The sequence below is a fragment of the Sycon ciliatum genome, chromosome 12, assembly GCF_964019385.1.
Source record: "Sycon ciliatum chromosome 12, ocSycCili1.1, whole genome shotgun sequence".
Classification (NCBI taxonomy): domain Eukaryota; kingdom Metazoa; phylum Porifera; class Calcarea; order Leucosolenida; family Sycettidae; genus Sycon; species Sycon ciliatum.
Genome location: NC_088654.1, coordinates 20,660,180 through 20,679,369, shown reverse-complemented (window position 1 = coordinate 20,679,369; position 19,190 = coordinate 20,660,180). Strand labels below are relative to the sequence as shown.

Here is a 19,190-nt window from a genome sequence, read left to right as displayed (position 1 = left end):
ACACACACACACACACACACACACACACACACACACACACACAGACAGAGGCAGAGAGAGACAGAGACACATACACACACAGTTCCACGGCAACATCGATGAACGACGTAAGTTTCTCTTTTCCATGGCGAATGGGTAGATTGGTAATTATGTTCATGTACCTCCCACCTCTTCATAACCTTCTCTTCCTTACCTGTCACTAGCGATCAAACTCCGATGTCCCGGATGTTCAGCAGCGCAATGTTTGTCAGGAAGCAGAGCAGCACAATATCAGCAGTTGTCTTATCTCTAATCTCCATCTACAGATACAGACGAAATCTAGACTCCTTGTCGGGACACCGTCCGCATTCAGACGCAGCTTGCCAACTGAGCACAACCGTATCGAGCTTATCTCTTTTGATCTGCTCACTCTCACCGCTTGCACGCAAAGTGCATGCATACACACGCACACATCACAAATCCAAAGGTGACGGCAACACTGGACGTGACCGCAAACGATGAGGGCGACGACGGAAATGGTACTTACGGAGGAGATTCTAGCAGTTGAGTGAGGGAGAGTGCGTCGGTATAGGAGATTGTGGGAGTGAGTGTGGGTGGGTGTTTCGACCTCGTAAGTCTTCTGTGTATAATCACTTGGTATCTCGTCCTGAATGTTGCCAATTGTATTCTAATTCATGTTTCTCCGTTTTGTGTCGTGGATGTCATGGCTGTCAGTTACAGATGAAAATGTTGGAGGCTGTTTTTTATTATCACATTGCACATACCTACGGAAGAAGGGAAAGCAGAACAAAGACAAAACAAGAAACAACAATGGGGTGTATGCGCTGCATGAGCTGCTCCGGTTAGATGCGGTGGACTCCCCCCGACCAAGGGTCTCGGGATCGGTGTACACAGCAATCAACATGGGGATGGGGGCGAGGAGAGGAATGACAGAGAGAGAGAGAGAGAGAGAGAGAGACGGAGGGAGGGAGGGAGAGACGGAGGGAGCTATCCCGTACCTGTCCCGTACCGTACCATCAAAGACAGCTGGCCACAATGGTCAAATAGGGCTTTCAAATGCAAGACCATAACGCGAAGCAACCTGGAAGAATGAGTATGTATGCAAAGTGTATCGGGGGAATGCATGCAGGGCGATAGTGCGGGTTCGAATCCTAGGTTTTGTCTTAACCCTTAGGTGCCGGTACATCGATTTCGTCCTATGCTGACAGTGCATACTAAAATCGAGCACAGAGCCGGTCACGTACATCGCAGGTGTCTGATATTTTGTACAGAGACGCTTCAGTAGCTGGCCTGTAGATAGCAGTAGAGAAAGTAGGGGGGTTGCATTTGACAAAGTCGAGTCGTGATCAACGTGATCGCGCTGATCAGCGGAAGTCAATCGAGCATGGCAGCCTACGCACGGGTCGCACAACACGAACAAAAAAAAATAGAAATGAAAAATTTATAACATCCCTATGCTTTTTTTGCCTATGTCATCAAGGTGGTAGACGGTGTCGTATTACCCTCGATCGCGAAGAGAAAGTTGCCTCTTGCTAGGCAAAAAAGCATAGCGTAGGGCCCTGAGCTTCCAAGCTCTCTCATTTATTGTTGTATCCGCGGCGTTTATTGAAATAATATTAAGCATGTGTTTAGACAAGTGTACTGGCTCCTGTTTCTCTTTCTGTGTTCTATTTTGCAGAATACTGGATGCTAATAACCTGACGACCGTGCCAGCTTCAATGTTTACATCGAGCAGACAATTAACATACCTGTAAGAATATTTAAGGAGATTGAGATGACATTGCAACGAAAGCAGCAGTATGATTAGTGACTGAAACAACACCAGCAGTACCAGCAAAGGATTTTCATGTGGACATTGCAAGGTGTAATAGGTGTATTCATACTAAGACCGTACTATAATCACTATTCGTATTTCCCGCTCCTTCACCATAGCAACGAGAGCCTATCAAGTATAGAAGAGCGCATGCTCCAGTGGTTCTCTAGTGTTCTGCTCTCCTTCTCACTCTTGGCTACTCTCTTGTGTAAATACTTCGTCCATATAATCATCAGTGGGGAAAAATACGGAACTAAAGGATATGCAGTGTACGCAGTGCTAGATTGCTGAATGTTTTGGAAGCTGTATACATCCACACAAAGAAACCCAACCTTTGCAACCAGAAACTAAAGGATACCAACGAATTAAACTGAAGTTAAGTAGGAGAAAGGTTAAAAAATCGGCGTGGAGACAAGAAACCTAATATTGACGAAAGTTAAATGAGCGCACTCATACTACGATAGCAATTGAACAATATAATTATGTTAAAATTATTATGTCGACTAACTTGCCTCTGTGTATTGGTTCATCGAATGCTCTTGGGTTGTGTTCCTGAACATATAAAGCCTTATAACTGGTTTGTTTCGGGCCGCTCAACCAGAAAAAAGTGTCTCTTCCCAAGGCCAAGTCAACGCAATTCACAAGATCGCCATTCTTCAACTTCCCGACTCAGTGAAGACTTCTGCATCATTGAAAGAATTTTAAGTGAATCTGAGGGCCTGCTGATGACTGAGTGCACCATAATAATAATAATAATAATAAACTAATCAATATAGCTTTCCGGCTGTTTCCTTTTCATGTACATAATCTTCCCCTTCTTTAACCACGGTTGGCTATCACTCACATCTTCCCGTTTTGGCTGCCATCGGAAGCTATAAGATGTTGAATAAATAAATAAATAAATGTAATCATGCCTCCAATAGTGCTAGCTTTAGAATACCAGTGTCTCTTGCATCAGTTTTAGATCTAATAATGTTCACCTTATGGGACCATAAATATCTTTCCTTTGTTGTCCAACTATCATTGTGATGAAAATTTCTAATGTTAGCATCCCCCCACCTCACAACAGAGCAACCGAGTTTTGCATTAAGCTGGGAGTGCCGATTCGAGCAACTGGTATAATGGCTCGCAGCTGAGCCAGCAAATGACTCCGCTTGGAGCAGGCGAATGACTCCGCATGGAGCCGGCAAATGACTCCGCATGGAGCCGGCAAATGACTCCGCATGGAGCCGGCGAATGACTCCGCATGGAGCCGGCGAATGACTCTGCATGGAGCCAGCGAATGACTCCGCATGGAGCCGCCGAATTACTCCGCATGGAGCTGCCAATTACTCCGCATGGAGCCGCCGAATGACTCCGCATGGAGCCGCCAATGCCTCCGCATGGAGCCGGCAGTGACTCTGAATAGAGCCGCCAAATGCTAGATATATAGAGATGCATAACCAGTTGAGAGCCTATATTCTCATGGACTATACAGATACCGTCATGTGTGCGCCAGAAACATGAGTTGAGCTAGTGGGTGGGAGGGTTGGAAGGAAATTGTTTTGGGAACACCTGTTCCGCAAGTTGCACGCTCGAAAGTCCAAACAGCAATGACATGAAAGAGACATTGTACAGGATTTTGAAGGGCACATGCCCACGTGACTCGCGCATGCGTGCAGGTTGGGCCAGCTCGCTGGGCTGGCTGCTAACTCGCGTTAGCATGCTAACGCTCATTTAGCATCCCCCCACCTCACAACAGAGCAACCGAGTTTTGCATTAAGCTGGGAGTGCCGATTCGAGCAACTGGTATAATGGCTCACAGCTGAGCCAGCAAATGACTCCGCTTGGAGCAGGCGAATAACTCCGCATGGAGCCGGCAAATGACTCCGCATGGAGCCGGCAAATGACTCCGCATGGAGCCGGCGAATGCTCCGCATGGAGCCGGCGAATGACTCCGCATGGAGCCAGCGAATGACTCTGCATGGAGCCGCCGAATTACTCCGCATGGAGCTGCCAATTACTCTGCATGGAGCCGCCGAATGACTCCGCATGGAGCCGCCAATGCCTCCACATGGAGCCGGCAATGACTCTGAATAGAGCCGCCAAATGCTAGATATATAGAGATGCATAACCAGTTGAGAGACAACATACCTCCGGAGCATAGGATCAGGATGTGAGTCCAGTAATTTTGAGAAGTGAGAAACTGAGTGCTTACACAGTTAATGATGAGGCCTTACACTTTGCCCTATGGTGCTCCTGTCGGCACTGGAGGTAGCACTGCCTGAGCTGACACATGCAAGCGCCGTACTCGTAGTAGCGGCATACGGTTGCGGTACGTGATGCGGATCTGTACTGGTGAGTAGGACGAAATGCGCACGGAAATGCTGGCGGGTGCACTGAGCTGCACTGCTGGCAGGCGGGTCGTGCTGTTCCTTACACCACGAGGCTCAGTTGCCACAAGTTGATATTGATAACCTGGCTTTGGAGATTTATTTTTTTCCATTGCTATCAGGTTTGGCTTAATTCCCTCTGTGCTGCGCTGATGAGTCCAAAAAGGACGAAACAGTTGTCCGCAGATTGAGTATTGATAACGTCCAGTTTCTAGGTGGCAAGAACTGGCGATTGGCCGCGACGATCGTGGCCAAATGCGTCCACAGGCACTCGTGAAACGCGGTGAGGAACAGTGGAACAGAGACCATTCATGAACACTGTCCAGGTCTCAACTCAAGTGCTACCGTCATGCAGCCTACGAAGCGCAGTTCTGGGTTCGGATTCAAATAAATGCTAGTGCGCCAGAAGAGCAACATATGAGGGGCTACGGAGTTGGAACGTCGCCGGAGCTGGACTGACTGCAACTGTCTCGGGCAGCAGGAAATCGAAGTCCACGAACTCGCCTCTCTGGACACGATCGAGAAGGGCCCGTATAGGACAGTCAGGTTCACCTGCTGTTGGTGCTGCATGCGTATATGGCGGTCGTCACTGCACCGGGCTCCCAGTAGGGTCCGGCCTGCTGGCGGCGAGCGGCGATACGGATCCAAGTAGAGCGAGGAGAAGCTGGGTGGCGTTGGTGACGGCAGTGGACAACTACCGTTGTTACTTCCAACAGAAAATCAAAGTCCACGAACTCGCTTCTCTGGATACGAATTACGATCGTCAGGCTCGCGCCTGCTGTTGCAGTGGTGGTGCTGCATGGCGGCCGTCGCTGCGTTCGCAGTAGGCGGGCGGCGGAGCCAGGTAGAGCGAGGCGATCCGGAGAGGCTGGACGCCGGCTGGTGACGACGACATTGTTTCAAGGCACAAACAAGGGTCGCTGAGATCACGTGGAGGTACTTCATTTCAGGAAACCTGATGATGGCGCAAGCTAAAAGTCCACAGTGGACGTTCCACTGTAGACGACGACATTGTTTCAGGCACCAACAGGCGTCATTGAAGTCTGAATTTGAAACGTAGAGATACGAGAATGCAAGCTTGAAAGTCTAACGAAAGGAAATTGAAGGAAATTGTTTTGGGAACACCTGTTCCGCAAGTTGCACGCTCGAAAGTCCAAACAGCAATGACATGAAAGAGACATTGTACAGGATTTTGAAGGGCGCGTGCCCACGTGACTCGCGCATGCGTGCAGGTTGGGCCAGCTCGCTGGGCTGGCTGCTAACTCGCGTTAGCATGCTAACGCTCATATAATCACAAGAAATCGACGGTCAAATTTTAACATATGAGCCCGGATCAGCAAAAACCATCGCTTGCGTTTGATATCAAATTGATCAAAAAGTGACTTTGAAGTCGAGCGAAAGAAAAGTCGTGGACCTAATAACTTCCCACCACCTTCCTGTCTTTCTTGCCACTCAGCCTTTTTTTCCACCTGACAATCCTGTGTTTGTTTATTTGTCAGTGACTAGCTAGCTAGGCAAGCCCCAGGCAAGTGAGGAGACACGGCTGGGAAACCCCACGTACCTGCGCTTGGCTGGTGAATACGTAGATTCTACGATCGCGGGGCGCAAGCATCGCACGCGCATCGATCGTCGTTGACGCCAATCACGTCACGACATTTTTTGTTGATGACTGGGATGGTGATTGCTCATCAAGGGAGTCAGGTGAAAGATACGGAGCTCCGGAGGATGACGCTCTCCTGCCGCAAAGCAACTCAGCAAGGCTGCAGACTTTGTGTAGAAGAAAGCAGCTCTGCTGAGACTGACGACGAAGTCGATATTGCGGAGGGATGAACGACTCATTCACTAGTACGTTAGTCGGATATCGACAGTGACGTTGCAGAGCAAATGCGTCTCGATCCGCGACTGGAAGAGCAACGAGTGCTAGTGCAAGATAAGATCTGCTTCGTTGGCTTGGACACTGAGCGACTTGAAATATTTATTTGGTCCATGCAGCAGCTCTCAAAAATATTCAAAAATATGTTCCTGTTTAGTCAGGTATCTGCATGTGTACCTAGTACGTACCTCATGAATCTCTGTGCTAAGTATTCATAGCCTCCGTGTGTGCACATATGTTTTCCTGGAAGTGAGGGGGCTTGGAGAGCATCTGTACAGAGCCTGGTGTGGATGCAAGCGAAAGAAATATCAGTCCCTGGAACTTGTCCATATGCCGTTGGATCAGTTGTATAGTCAGTGAAGCAAATGGATTACTTGGACAAGCAAGTGTCTGAGTACACCCCTAATTAAGGACTATAAAAATTCCTCCTTGCTAGCCAGCTGAGTGATGGTATGGCCTAACAGGATCAGACACATACCCACTCTCATACCTGTATCTTACACAGAAATGCCACTTCCAACATTAGTACAGATATGTAGTGTACCACATTTTTACACACTTAGGGTGCTGTGATTGATTCAAAAATTTCTTGAGACTGGTTATCAGTAGTTGTGGATCAATTTGGAAGAAAAAATATTTTTAGAAATTCGTGCACATGTGATGGCTTTAGCTGATTCAGGCTCATTATTATTATTGTTCAATTGTAATCGTGGTATGAGTGCACTCATTTTACTTTCATCAATAATAGAAAGGTGTTAGAAATGCCACATAAGAATCATGATACAAGTGCAATAAAACCACTAGAGGAAACACAAAAAAGGTAGCAAGATCTAGTGGTTTTATTGCACTTGTGTCATGATTTTTAGCCAGTCTCCAGCTGCTGTGACACTCTGTTGTAGGTTTCGGGTGCAGTCTTGAAGAGTTCCTGCTATGGAAATCAGAGCGGCATCGTCTGCAAATTGGCTACAGGGGGTGCGGGGATTCTCACATGTGTGCGGAAGGTCCATGGCGTAGACGAGGAATAGAAGCGGCCCAAGAACAGATCCCTGAGGGACACCGGCAGGGGTCCCGAGGAAAGGCGATAGGTCGCCACCCACCTGGACCCTCTGCCGTCGCGCCAACTGTACTGTCGGAACCACTCCAGGGCGTTGCCCTGAACACCATAGTGGGGGAGTTTTGCTAGAAGACCTGCATGCCACACACGACCGAAGGCCTTGCTGAGATCGACGTGTTTCCCATTGTCTCTCGCAGTGGAGAGGGCGTGGACAAGAAGAGCAAGCTGCCGTTCACTGCCATCTTTCTCATGGAAACCGGATTGCTGGTTGGGTAGGTCGGGTGTTATGTACTTGTAGAGGAGCCGATGTACAAATTTTTCCTGGATTTTTGATGTAGTGCTCAAGAGAGAGATGGGTCTATAGTTTGTTGGTTGTGTCGGGTCTCCAGGCTTGGGCATTGCAGTAATGGTGGCAGTTATCGCGCTTAGAGAGGTCGCCCTTCTTGGGCACCGGCACGAGAGTAGCATCAACCTATTCCTGCGATACGCTACCAGTACGCCACACATCCTGGATCCCGGATCAGGCTCACTAGTCTCAGATTGAGGTTTTCACCGCCAGCTTTCAGCATTTCTGGCGATATACCAGAAGCCCCAGCCGCCTTCCCGTTCCGCAGTCGTGTCACAGCGTAGCTGACCTCACGCGTATCAGGAAGCCCATCAAATCCTCAGCAATAGGAAGTTCCGGAACAGACTCAAGAGTGTTTGGCGTCTATGTGCTCTGCATGTTGAAAACACCAGTTGAGAGGTGCCCTCTCCAGCGTTGGCCCTGCTCCTCAGGAGAGTTGCAGATGTTCCCATTTGCATCAAATATGGCGAAGGTCCACACTGGCCGCAGCCCCTGGTCCACCGCCTTGAAGTCATGTATGCATTTCCATACTATGGCGCCATTGAAACAAGACTCAGTTGCTTCTTGGGCCTTGGCCTGAATCCACATAACCCCAGCCGAGTCTGCAGCGGTACGTGCCCTTGTCTTGGCCGCCTAAAAACCGGCAATGGGACGGAGTATCGCCCTGCTGACCATGGTACACCCAGGAATTGTAAGCAGCATCACGGTCATTCAGAATAGGCTGTAGCGTAGGTATTGCCTCGCGAAACCAGTCCGGTTGATAACGTTTCGCATGGCAGAGCGTAGCAGATGCTGCAGAGCACTTGCTGTCCACGGCTGCGTCCTCTAGCCATGTTCATTCCAGTTCCTCAACAATAGTTGCCGGGTACATCTCAGCAGGTGTGTGCTCTTGCGCCTCTGCATGGGTAGGCCGCACCCTTAATTGTGCTCTCTGAACTCTTCGGGGACAGTGTTGCATATTTGTCCGTATTTTACGGAAAAACGAAGTTTTGTCTGCAGTACGGATTTCAATCGAATATCCCGCAAACGATCATGTATATGATCGATTACTAAAACCATCGTAACTCCATCGTTTCTTGTGCTAATGTAGCGGGCCGCAGTCTCTCTTGGAGGCAAATGCACACGGGTCTCAGTGAACACACTGTAACTGGCAATTGAAATGTAACTATAACTGACAATGAAATTAACTGGCAATGAAATTAACTGGCTACTTAATTAACTGACTCAAAAGAATCGTGAGCAGCAGCTGTTATACAAAGGCAGACTCCGTACGCTAATGTACGGGGATACGCTAACGTATGGGGAAACTGTACGGGGATATGCTAATGTACGGGAATACAGTAACGTACGGGGATACGCTACCGTACGGGATATGCTATACGCTACACTAATTCAAAAATCGAAGGGTAGCAAAAACTCCAAGCTGTCCAGTGCAACAATCGCTGAAGCGTTACGGTGTCGAACTCCAGAGATATCACGCGCCGTATTCAGGTATTCTTGCCTTGGCAAAATCAATTTTTTGATCGAACTCTTCGCCATTTTGGTGGGAAATCCTTTTTTGTGTGCTCTTTGAGTGACTGAGCACTTTATAATGCTGTAGTTGGGTGAAGTTTGAATCGCCTCGAAAAATTTGGAGCGTTCTGCGATGAAGGAGAGTGGAATGGTGTTGATGGGACGATTTGCTTGCATATTAGGCTTGGAGACGACTTTGCTGTGTTACCGCGCCTGATTTGTGGCGGCTTCATAATGGAGCTTGGCGTCTTCGCGTTGCTCCTGCCTAGAGCTTTCCAACGAGCCCTAGATCAAGTTGTGAAAATCAAGCGAAGTAGACCAAAGTTATGACCTGGTGAAGTTGAAAATTGTACTGATATAATTATGATCTGAATTTGTGCGTAGGCTTCACAAGTGAACTACATCAGTAAAAAATGTTGACCTGAAAAACGAGTACGGAAAACTCTGAAAATGTCTGCTAAATGGCACTGGGCAATACGCATGGGGGTAGAGGGCACTTGGTAACACCAAGAGTACATGAAAACCAGAGTGTGCAGCTCCGATGGGTTGCTGTCACAGCAGAACTCCGTGATTACATCATTTTAGTGATGTAGTGCGTACAAGGAGGATTCCAGCAGGTCTCTTGTATGCACTACGCCATTTCCGGCTTCCTGAGATCTACGCCAAATATGATGTAATCACGGAATTCCGCCGTGGCAGACACCCATAGCAGAAAAGACCCCAGGCTGCGCACTCTGGTTTTCATGTACTCTTGGTAACACTGCAAGCCATGGCTGCCCATACCACACATCTCCACACAGTCTAGAGCCCATGACTCGCGCATTTAAAAAAATCTCCGCGTACTTTACAATGGTGCGTTAGTGGTGCATTACAGAAAACACCCTGCAGTTTGATAAATAAGTGTTCTTTGCTCGCACGACTATCTCCAAATGTAGGAGCATAGGAGCAAACCAGGGTAAACCATTCTGCAGATCCATCAGCTAGTTAAAATTTCAAGCGGCATGAGACGACAAACAAACTTTTCTGGCATCCAACTGCTTCCTCCACTTTTCCAGGCATCAGCTGCTTCACGATCCAACACAATTGCAACTCCCTCACCACGGCCAGCATTCAGCCTCAGGTGGCGGACGTCCAGCGCTGAGCACCCTGAATACATCCATGACTTAGCTGTTGCAGCTACTGCCAAGAGTGCCAAGAGTCATTTGTCTCAATGCACTCTAACCGAGTCTCAGTTTGCGGATGACGCCGCGTTGTGCGCGCACACACACGCACACGCACACACGCACACACGCACACACGCACACACAGACTTACCGGTAGGTTTTGACATGGTCATGGGCTAGATGACAGTAATGTCCTGGAAGAGAATAATAGTAAAACCGCGAGCGACCGCCCCGACGACGGTGCGAGCAAAAGTGGTCTTTAAAGCTAGGTGGTCTTTAGAACCAGATCCCATACATTCGCGGCATATTGGATCGTGTGCATACATTCACATGTATTTTTTAAATGTACTCATATAGACACGTAGCTCAACATCATCAAATCATTATCCACTTACTTTAGTCTAGCCGGCACGAGCGAACCTGTGGGTGCACCTAATGGCATCCACCGACTTGAACGCGACAGTGCTTTTAAATAATAATACTAATAATATAGACAGGTGTGGAGCATAGAAACACTTTTGCGCAGGCAAAACACCCATGATGTTCACTGAAGACAAAGACTGCTTTTCAAACCCCAGTAACACGGGCATGCACCAACACCACGTACAGGCAACGTGCACAAAATCACGCACAACCTAGCATAAATTCGCATACTTCAGTTATCTACGTGCCTACATTGTATGTTCATGCAGTCATTTGCAAAATAATCGAATCAAGACCTTACCAAGCGTACCGTTTTCAAGTCATCTTAAAACATTGTAAGTTGTATGTTGGTCATAGAGGGTGTGACATATTAAATTCCGTTAATTTTTTTATTTATATACAGTCTACACTTTATTTCAAATAAAGGGGGGGGGGGGGTTGTCAACTGACAACGGCTCTATTCTTTTCACCTCATTTCACGTATATCAATAAATTGTTTGTTAGAGTCAGTTTCTTGTTTCATTTCACGTGTTTAAAAAAGGCAACAGAAGGAAGTGAGGGTGAATTCAACCACAGACCGAGAGCAAATATGCGAAGAAAGAAAGAAAGAAAGGAAAGAAGAAGAAGAAAAATACGTATCAATACAGCCTGGAGTGTTAAAGAGCATTACTTTGGCAGAGCCTCCTTGAAATGGATGACCGCAATTGGTCCATATCTTGTAGTCTTTTGGACGCTGAGTCGACTGGTTTTGTGCTGAAAAGGCTGCGATGCAGCGTTCCTCCTTTATTCCCAATTGAACATGGTTGAACAAGCGGTCACGTGCTCCGGGGTGCCCAAATCACCTGGTCACCACGCCAGCAGGCGACAACTTTCACACCAAGGTTCAACTCGAGCTCAACTCGAGTGACAAGACTGCACCCGAAAAAGGTCAAACTGGCTAGTGAGGCTGCGTTTAACCGACAACGCACGGCCAGTTTTCCGTTTTCAGTCCCGCATTTCTTTTTTCGTTTTCGTCCGTTTACACGATCAAAGCCGATCCGAGGTGGTCTCTGTTTGTATCGTTTTCAAGCGTCTACACGAGAGCAAAGGATCCGCCAAAGTTCGTCATGTGCCAAGTGTTGCCGTGGAAGCACCAATCACACTCAAGTATAATGGCACACGACAACACACGTCATATGACGAAACTTGTAAAAACAATTTTTTTTGATTGTCGGATCCGTGTAAATGGCTGAAAACGAAACAAACGTGACCGAAAACGAGGCCAGCACACCGTTTCCACTGTTTACACACCCAAATTTATCCGGCAGAACATTTCCGTTTTCAAATTTTTCCACCTTGGCCAGCGTTTTGGTTTTCTTCCGTTTTGGTGTACAACTTTTACGTTTTGCTCCGCGTACCGTGTAAATGAACCATGGATCCGAAAGGATTTCGTTGCGTTTTCGCCCCCAGCGTTGTCGTGTAAACGCAGCCTAAGTTGTACCCTGCAGGCACGGTGATCAGATGACTGGCGTACGCAGGAGCACGTGACCGCGTGTTCAACCTTGTTCGATTGGGAATAAAGGAGGAACGCTGCATCGCAGCCTTTTCGGACCAAAACCAATCGACTCAGCGTCCAAAAGACTACAACATATGGACCAATCACGGTCATCCGCGCTTTTATAAGAACGACATGGCGCTTTTAGTGACATTTTGCATACAAATCCCCATCTAGTAGGGCGCAGTCACCCAGTTTCGGTGGAAGTGCGCGAGTTCGAATGGGATTAACGTAGGAAGGGAGCGTCTCAGCTTCCTCGGACCACGACCATTCGACTCGGCACCCCGAAGACTACAACTGGTGAAATTTTGATTTTTGCCTTAACTTCCCCTTTAAGCACAAGCACACTATCAAGGCAAGGACATTATTGTATTATTGTATTGTATCGTATTGCATGGAATATAATTTTACCTCTTTGGCGCATCTACAAAAAGGCCAGAAAATCCAAGTACATAATTCGTTAGTACATAAACCCCGTTAGTACAGTCGTCCCTCTCTAATCCGGCACTTTATAATCCAGCACCCTCGATAAACCAGCACAATTTTCAGTAGCCAAAATGTCCTCTTCATGCACATTGCAGCAGTAAATCAGATTTGTTAATCCAGCACCCTCCCTAATCCAGCAGATTTTCGTGGCACAAATGGTGCCGGATTATAGAGGGACCACTGTACATAACATTTCTCCGTACCCGCATGCCACCTACCTCAATAATACATAATTTGTTGGTCTTTCGGCCTTCCAGTGGAGGCACATTGTGTTCTAGTTTCTACTTGTGGACGCAATTAGCTCAGAAATCAGAGCGCACATCACAAGCCGAGAAAGCTCTGTTTTTCTTTCGAGTGACTGTCCAGGCGCGGCTGGGCATGTTATCATGTAAACTGTACAATCTTCGCTGAGTGTGATCGTGACCGTTATAACAAAATTTTATGTTATATCGAGGGAATCAAGAATATCTCGCTCCCTAGTCATGGTAGCAAGAAACAATCAGAAAAGTTGAAAAAAGTGAAAAATTCTGGTACACAAGCAAGTTATGTACACTTTCGTTTAGTACATAAACCCCGTTAATACATAACATTTGTCAAGTCCCAGAGATTATGTATTAACAAGGGACGACCTATATAAGGAGATAAAATGGAAAAGAAGGAGAAAAAAATTAAAATTTCACACAAAACCTCACAATACAGTCGTCCCTCTCTAATCCGGCACTTGTTTATCCAGCACCCTTGCAAACCAGCACACTTTCTGGCAAAACGGATTTTTTAAGTTCATTTTCTACACTTTAATCCGGCACTTGAATTCCGCCTCCAGCCGCGATTTTCTGCAACAAATCACTCAAACTGTACAAAATTTGATTTTCTTATCCAGCAGTTGCACATCGCATACCGTCAGGGAGCATTGTAACAGACACAACACATGTAACATACACTTGGGAATATCCTATGCCAGTGCACAGGATATTCCGAAGTGTATGTTAAAGACATGCATTCCACAAAGTACTTGGATTGACCCAGAAAATCCCTACGTTTTGACGTACAACACCAACATGGATGTTAACAGGTGGGCCGGGTTGAAGGGCAGGATTTGATAATTCAGCACCCTTGTTTATCCAGCAGAAAATGCCGTTGCAAAAGGTGCCGGATTAGAGAGGGACGACTGTAATGACACACAGGATGAAAAGCGAGAAGAGCTTTTCCCCTCGTCATCCTCTTTCCCATGCATTCATATTGGTACAGTACAAGTACAAGTGTCAGACTGAACAAGTGTTGAAAGCAGTATTTGATTGTCAAATGTTGTGATTATTGTGAGGTTTTGTGTGACATTTTAATTTTCGGCAATCACATTTCGTTAATTTCTTACTTTTTAGACGGAGTCCAAGACAGTTTGGAATGCAATTTTAGAAATTTTCTATAGGGGAAGGACCCAGGACTAGAAGACAATAATTCTTTTTCGAAAGCTGCCATAAATCAGTTTTTATTGCTATAATTTCTTTTCAACTCGGATGGAGAGGCAAGGATTGAATTTAAAAAAAAGAGGACCACAAGTTTACAATTTGAAACTCGGGTATTGAGCCAATAATAAAAGTAGAAAGGAAAAAGACATATGTCTGACTGTATTATAGTATCTAGTTACAGTGATGGAGAGTTACTCTTAACTCGTTTCCATATGTCCGTTTCCTTTCTATAAGTTTACAAGTTATCCATTTTGTCCAACACTAACGGTTATAAGCAGAATACTGTTGAGTCAAAAACAATTAGCACAAAAACTGACTGATGAGATCCGCACTCCCCCTCCCCCCCCCCCCCCCTCATGGATCTAAGCATCAGGTCGTTGAATGTCAGCTGCAATATTATTATGGAGTTGGCTTTATTTCACTCACGTTGTCATGACATGAGGTAAGAACCCATCACCGGGCCAAAAGAGACCAAGGGTAATGAGAGAAAAAAATAGCTAAATGGCCAACGCAATGAAGACCGAAGCAAAAAGGATTGAAAGCCGAGGGAGAAACTGAGAGACGAACAGAAATAAGCAGAACGATGGAGGAGGCCAGGACATACTCGAATACAAAAAGATGGAGGAGGACAGGACATATTTGAATACAAAAAGAGTAATCACAAAAATGGACTACCAGGAATAGACCTGTAGAAATAGAGGAAGAGATGAATGCAGGACATACTCAAATGACAAGAGAAAAATCAGGTTGTGAGGACCGTCATACTGCACATTCATGGATGTCAAAGCAACTGCGGTATTGGAGGTTTATACGGACTAGCTCTACCCGTAACATGAGGAGCCTAATGCCGAATGCCAAGAACCAACTTGACGATGTTCAGCGTGCCCAGGATAGCACATTGCTGAGCCCTTTCAATGCGCAGAGTGCCTGGCAATGCCAACACAAAGTGTGACAGGGACACACCAGTCAGTCCACCAAGCGCCCCAACAACCAGGGGCACAACGCGGACATCATCCACATGCCAGATGCGCCGCAGCTCTTGGCAAAGGGGAGCGTACTTTGTTATTTTTTCAGCAATTTTTGTGGGCACATTCTGGTCCAATGGAACACTGACATCCATCAGCAGCACCTGTGTGCTGGACCGCAACACCAGGTCTGGACGGTTGTGGCGCACTTGCGTATCCGTTGGGATTTTGAACTCCCACAGGAGCTTCATGTCAAGATTGTCCGTGACAGGCACAAGATGATGCTTCAGCGGGTTGCTTCCCGGCTGACCCAGACCATGCCGCTTGCATAGTGCCCAATGCACCAACTTGACCAGCGTGTCATGCCGTTCGATGTACAGTGTTATTATTATTATTATTATTTGTCTCTTTCCCTCAAACCAGTTAATTATTATTATTATTATTATTATTATTAGTGGTTGGGTTACAGTGAGGGCTGCGTCCCACCCGCCTCTGTGGATTCACAGGAAGTGTGATTTATGAAGTCTGAAGAAAATGTTGAACAGTCTCTGCTGGGATGACGACTACACCATAGCTCAGTGGTTAGAGCATCGCTAGCTACAAGCGAGGGTCCCTGGTTCGAGTCCTGGTGGTGACAGTCAATTTTTTCTTCAGACTTTTCCCGTTTGTCTCTTTCCCTCAAACTAGTGAAGATTTTATGACTTGGGGCTCCCCGCGTGCTAGAGTGTACGTGAAGTGTGTGGGTTACAGCGAGGGCTGCGTCCCACCCGCCTGTGTGGATTCACAGGAAGTGTGAGTTACGAAGTCTGAAGAAAATGTTGAACAGTCTCTGCTGGGATGACGACTACACCATAGCTCAGTGGTTAGAGCATCGCTAGCTACAAGCGAGGGTCCCTGGTTCGAGTCCTGGTGGTGACAGTCAATTTTTTCTTCAGACTTTTCCCGTTTGTCTCTTTCAATCAAAAGAGGGAAGATTTTATGACTTGGGGCTCCCCGCGTGCTAGAGTGTACGTGAAGTGTGTGGGTTACAGTGAGGGCTGCGTCCCACCCGCCTGTGTGGATTCACAGGAAGTGTGAGTTACGAAGTCTGAAGAAAATGTTGAACAGTCTCTGCTGGGATGACGACTACACCATAGCTCAGTGGTTAGAGCATCGCTAGCTACAAGCGAGGGTCCCTGGTTCGAGTCCTGGTGGTGACAGTCAATTTTTTCTTCAGACTTTTCCCGTTTGTCTCTTTCCCTCAAACTAGTGAAGATTATTATTATTATTATTATTAACTGGTTTTGAGGGAATAATACGAAAGGGAAATGTCTGAAGAAAAAATTGACTGTCACCACCAGGACTCGAACCAGGGACCCTCGCTTGTAGCCAGCGATGCTCTAACCACTGAGCTATGGTGTAGTCGTCATCCCAGCAGAGATTATTATTACCGTAAAGTACCGCCAGAGCGCCCCGTCTCGCGAGAGCGCCCCACCTTGATTTAACAGCCAAGGGAAGACAATCGTATGGCAGAATGCTACTAAGTTTGTACGGTGTGAGAACCTTCGTGTACTAAGGTCACGCTTGTCATGTTTTATGTAGACCTCGCATCCGCTTGAAAGTAAACTGGATACGGATTGACTGCAATATGTGTACAAGGTCCGTGTCGTATGACCTACAGACAGGAACCACCTCCACAAGACGACCACGAAAGGACGAGATGGTGGGGCGCTCTGGCGGTACTTTACGGTATTATTATTATTATTATTTGGAAAGGATTGGGAGAACTTTAAATTCAAAGGATCAGTCGGGGAAGTGAACTGCCTGAACAGAGAAAAAAAAGCCAGACCCACCAGGACTCAAACCTGGGACCCTGCTTGTCATGAGCAATGCTCTAACCACTGAGCTATGGGACCAGGCTGAACCTAGAAGGCGCTGACAAGTTTTTCACTCCAAAGGCAGCTCACAACACGGCCACACACTTTCCAAATTTAATCACTTTCTTTCACCTCTGGTAGTTTCCAGAAACTGACCTTGGTTGGTCCCCTGGGGGAGGGAAAAAGACCCAAGTGCCACCAGTATGTGTGGCACGTGTTGTGAGCTGCCTTTGGAGTGAAAAACTTGTCAGCGCCTTCTAGGTTCAGCCTGGTCCCATAGCTCAGTGGTTAGAGCATTGCTCATGACAAGCAGGGTCCCAGGTTCGAGTCCTGGTGGGTCTGGCGTTTTTTTCTCTTTTCAGGCAGTTCACTTCCCCGACTGATCCTTTGAATATGAAGTTCTCCCAATCCTTTCCAAATTTAATCACTTTCTTTCACCTCTGGTAGTTTCCAGAAACTGACCGTGGTTGGTCCCCTGGGGGAGGGAAAAAGACCCAAGTGCCATCAGTATGTGTGGCACGTGTTGTGAGCTGCCTTTGGAGTGAAAAACCTGTCAGCGCCGGACACCGGAGCTCGCGCTATTCCGCCGACTTTACTTGACACTTGACTGACTCACGACTGCCATCCAGAGCACACGAGAAGTCCATCGAACCTTCGACTCGGCAAACCTGCAAGAAAGCACCACTCCATGCTCAATACACAGTGTTTCGGGGAATTCACCCCTCATCAGTTGAGCTTGAGTAGGCTGAGGAAGATTGTGCCTGAAGAGCACCACTTATATAGTGCTCTCCAGGCACAAACATCACCAGGGATACAAACTTACAGAGACGCTCCGCTTCCAGCGCGATAAACACCTCGTGAACACCAGATAGCAGCGTGAGTCAGTGTCGCTCCTGGACGGTGAGACAGACGTCGAGGACCCTCGGTCATTCGCAACGCTGTCACCTCCAAACCAACTAGTCGCAAGCCCGCGCTGGGCACAACAGTACGAAGTAGTGGTTGCGACTTCGGCGATAATTTGTAAGAAAGGGTTTGCTCCCCACACCGGAGCTCGCGCTATTCCGCCGACTTTACTCAAGTGTCAAGTAAAGTCGGCGGAATAGCGCGAGCTCCGGTGTGGGGAGCAAACCCTTTCTTACAAATTATCGCCGAAGTCGCAACCACTACTTCGTATTATTATTATTATTATTATTATTTAAAAATTCGACGAGGAGACAATAATTTTAATATGGCAATAAGTAGGACGAGCTGAAGCGACATGTGGACTACTTTATTAACAATGTAAGCGATGGAGACGATGCAAGAAACAACCTAAAGGGTAAGGAAAAATACATGTAAGAAGAAAAAGGGCAATGGAAAAAAAAAGATGATTCGAACAAGTTTTCGTACAACACTCTTCAGGAATCACCGTTGTACTAAAGAACAAAATGAGAACAAAGGAAATAATATAGCAATCAAGGTAGGGTGACACGAATTCAAAACATGAATTCGATCGCATCAAACCGACTGGTACCCTTCGTCCTAGACTCTATGGCCTTCCTAAAATTCATAAACCTACATGCCCTGTTAGACCAATAGTATCCATGACCGCCTCCCCTCAATACTCTATCTCGAAATGGCTGTGCATCTACCTACAGCCTGTTCAAGATTACTATTGCAAACGCACTGTGAAGGATAGCTTCGACTTTGTTGCGAGGCTTCGTGATAGTCCGGTCCCTCTCAATGCACACATGTGTTCCTTCGATATTGTAAGTCTCTTTACGAATGTTCCTATTGATGAGACTGTTGACATCTGTATGGATGTATTGTACCGTAACGATGATGTTGATACTCCATGGGTATCGGAAGCGGCGTTTCGTCATTTGATGCTGTCAGTTACAACTGGTGTCGAATTTTCGTTCAACGATGTGATGTACAAGCAAGTAGATGGTGTGGCGATGGGATCTCCTCTTGGTCCCGTCCTCGCCAATATATTCGTTGGTTATTGTGAGTGCAAGATTGATGAGTCGCTTTGGCCCGCGTTCTACGTGCGTTTTGTTGACGATTCGTTCACGCATTTTGACAGTGTTGAGAGCAGTGAATTGTTTCTCGATGTGCTCAACAGCCTACATCCTTCCCTCCGCTTTACTTGTGAGCACGAGCAGTCTAGTAAGTTGTCATTTCTAGACGTGCTTGTAGAGAAGACTGGCTGTGAAATGTTGACTTCTGTGTATCGTAAGCCTACGTTCACCGGTCAGTACATTGCCTTCGATTCATATTGTTCGTCTCAATACAAGGCCAACTTAGTTCGTAACCTCGTGGACCGTGCGGAACGTATTTGTTCGCCC

The 19,190-nt window shown here is 46.9% G+C and overlaps 1 protein-coding gene across 1 annotated transcript in view; it reads left to right on the top strand.

Moving 5' to 3' along the window:
- The window catches only part of LOC135828549 (protein sidekick-2-like), a 158,939-nt gene that overhangs the window by 26,329 nt on the left and 113,420 nt on the right, over positions 1 to 19,190 (top strand). The window contains exons 6-7 of the mRNA XM_065340989.1: positions 1,679 to 1,750; positions 10,826 to 10,891. Coding sequence (XP_065197061.1) covers positions 1,679 to 1,750; positions 10,826 to 10,891 — 138 coding nt within the window. The remainder of the gene's footprint in view (positions 1 to 1,678; positions 1,751 to 10,825; positions 10,892 to 19,190) is intronic.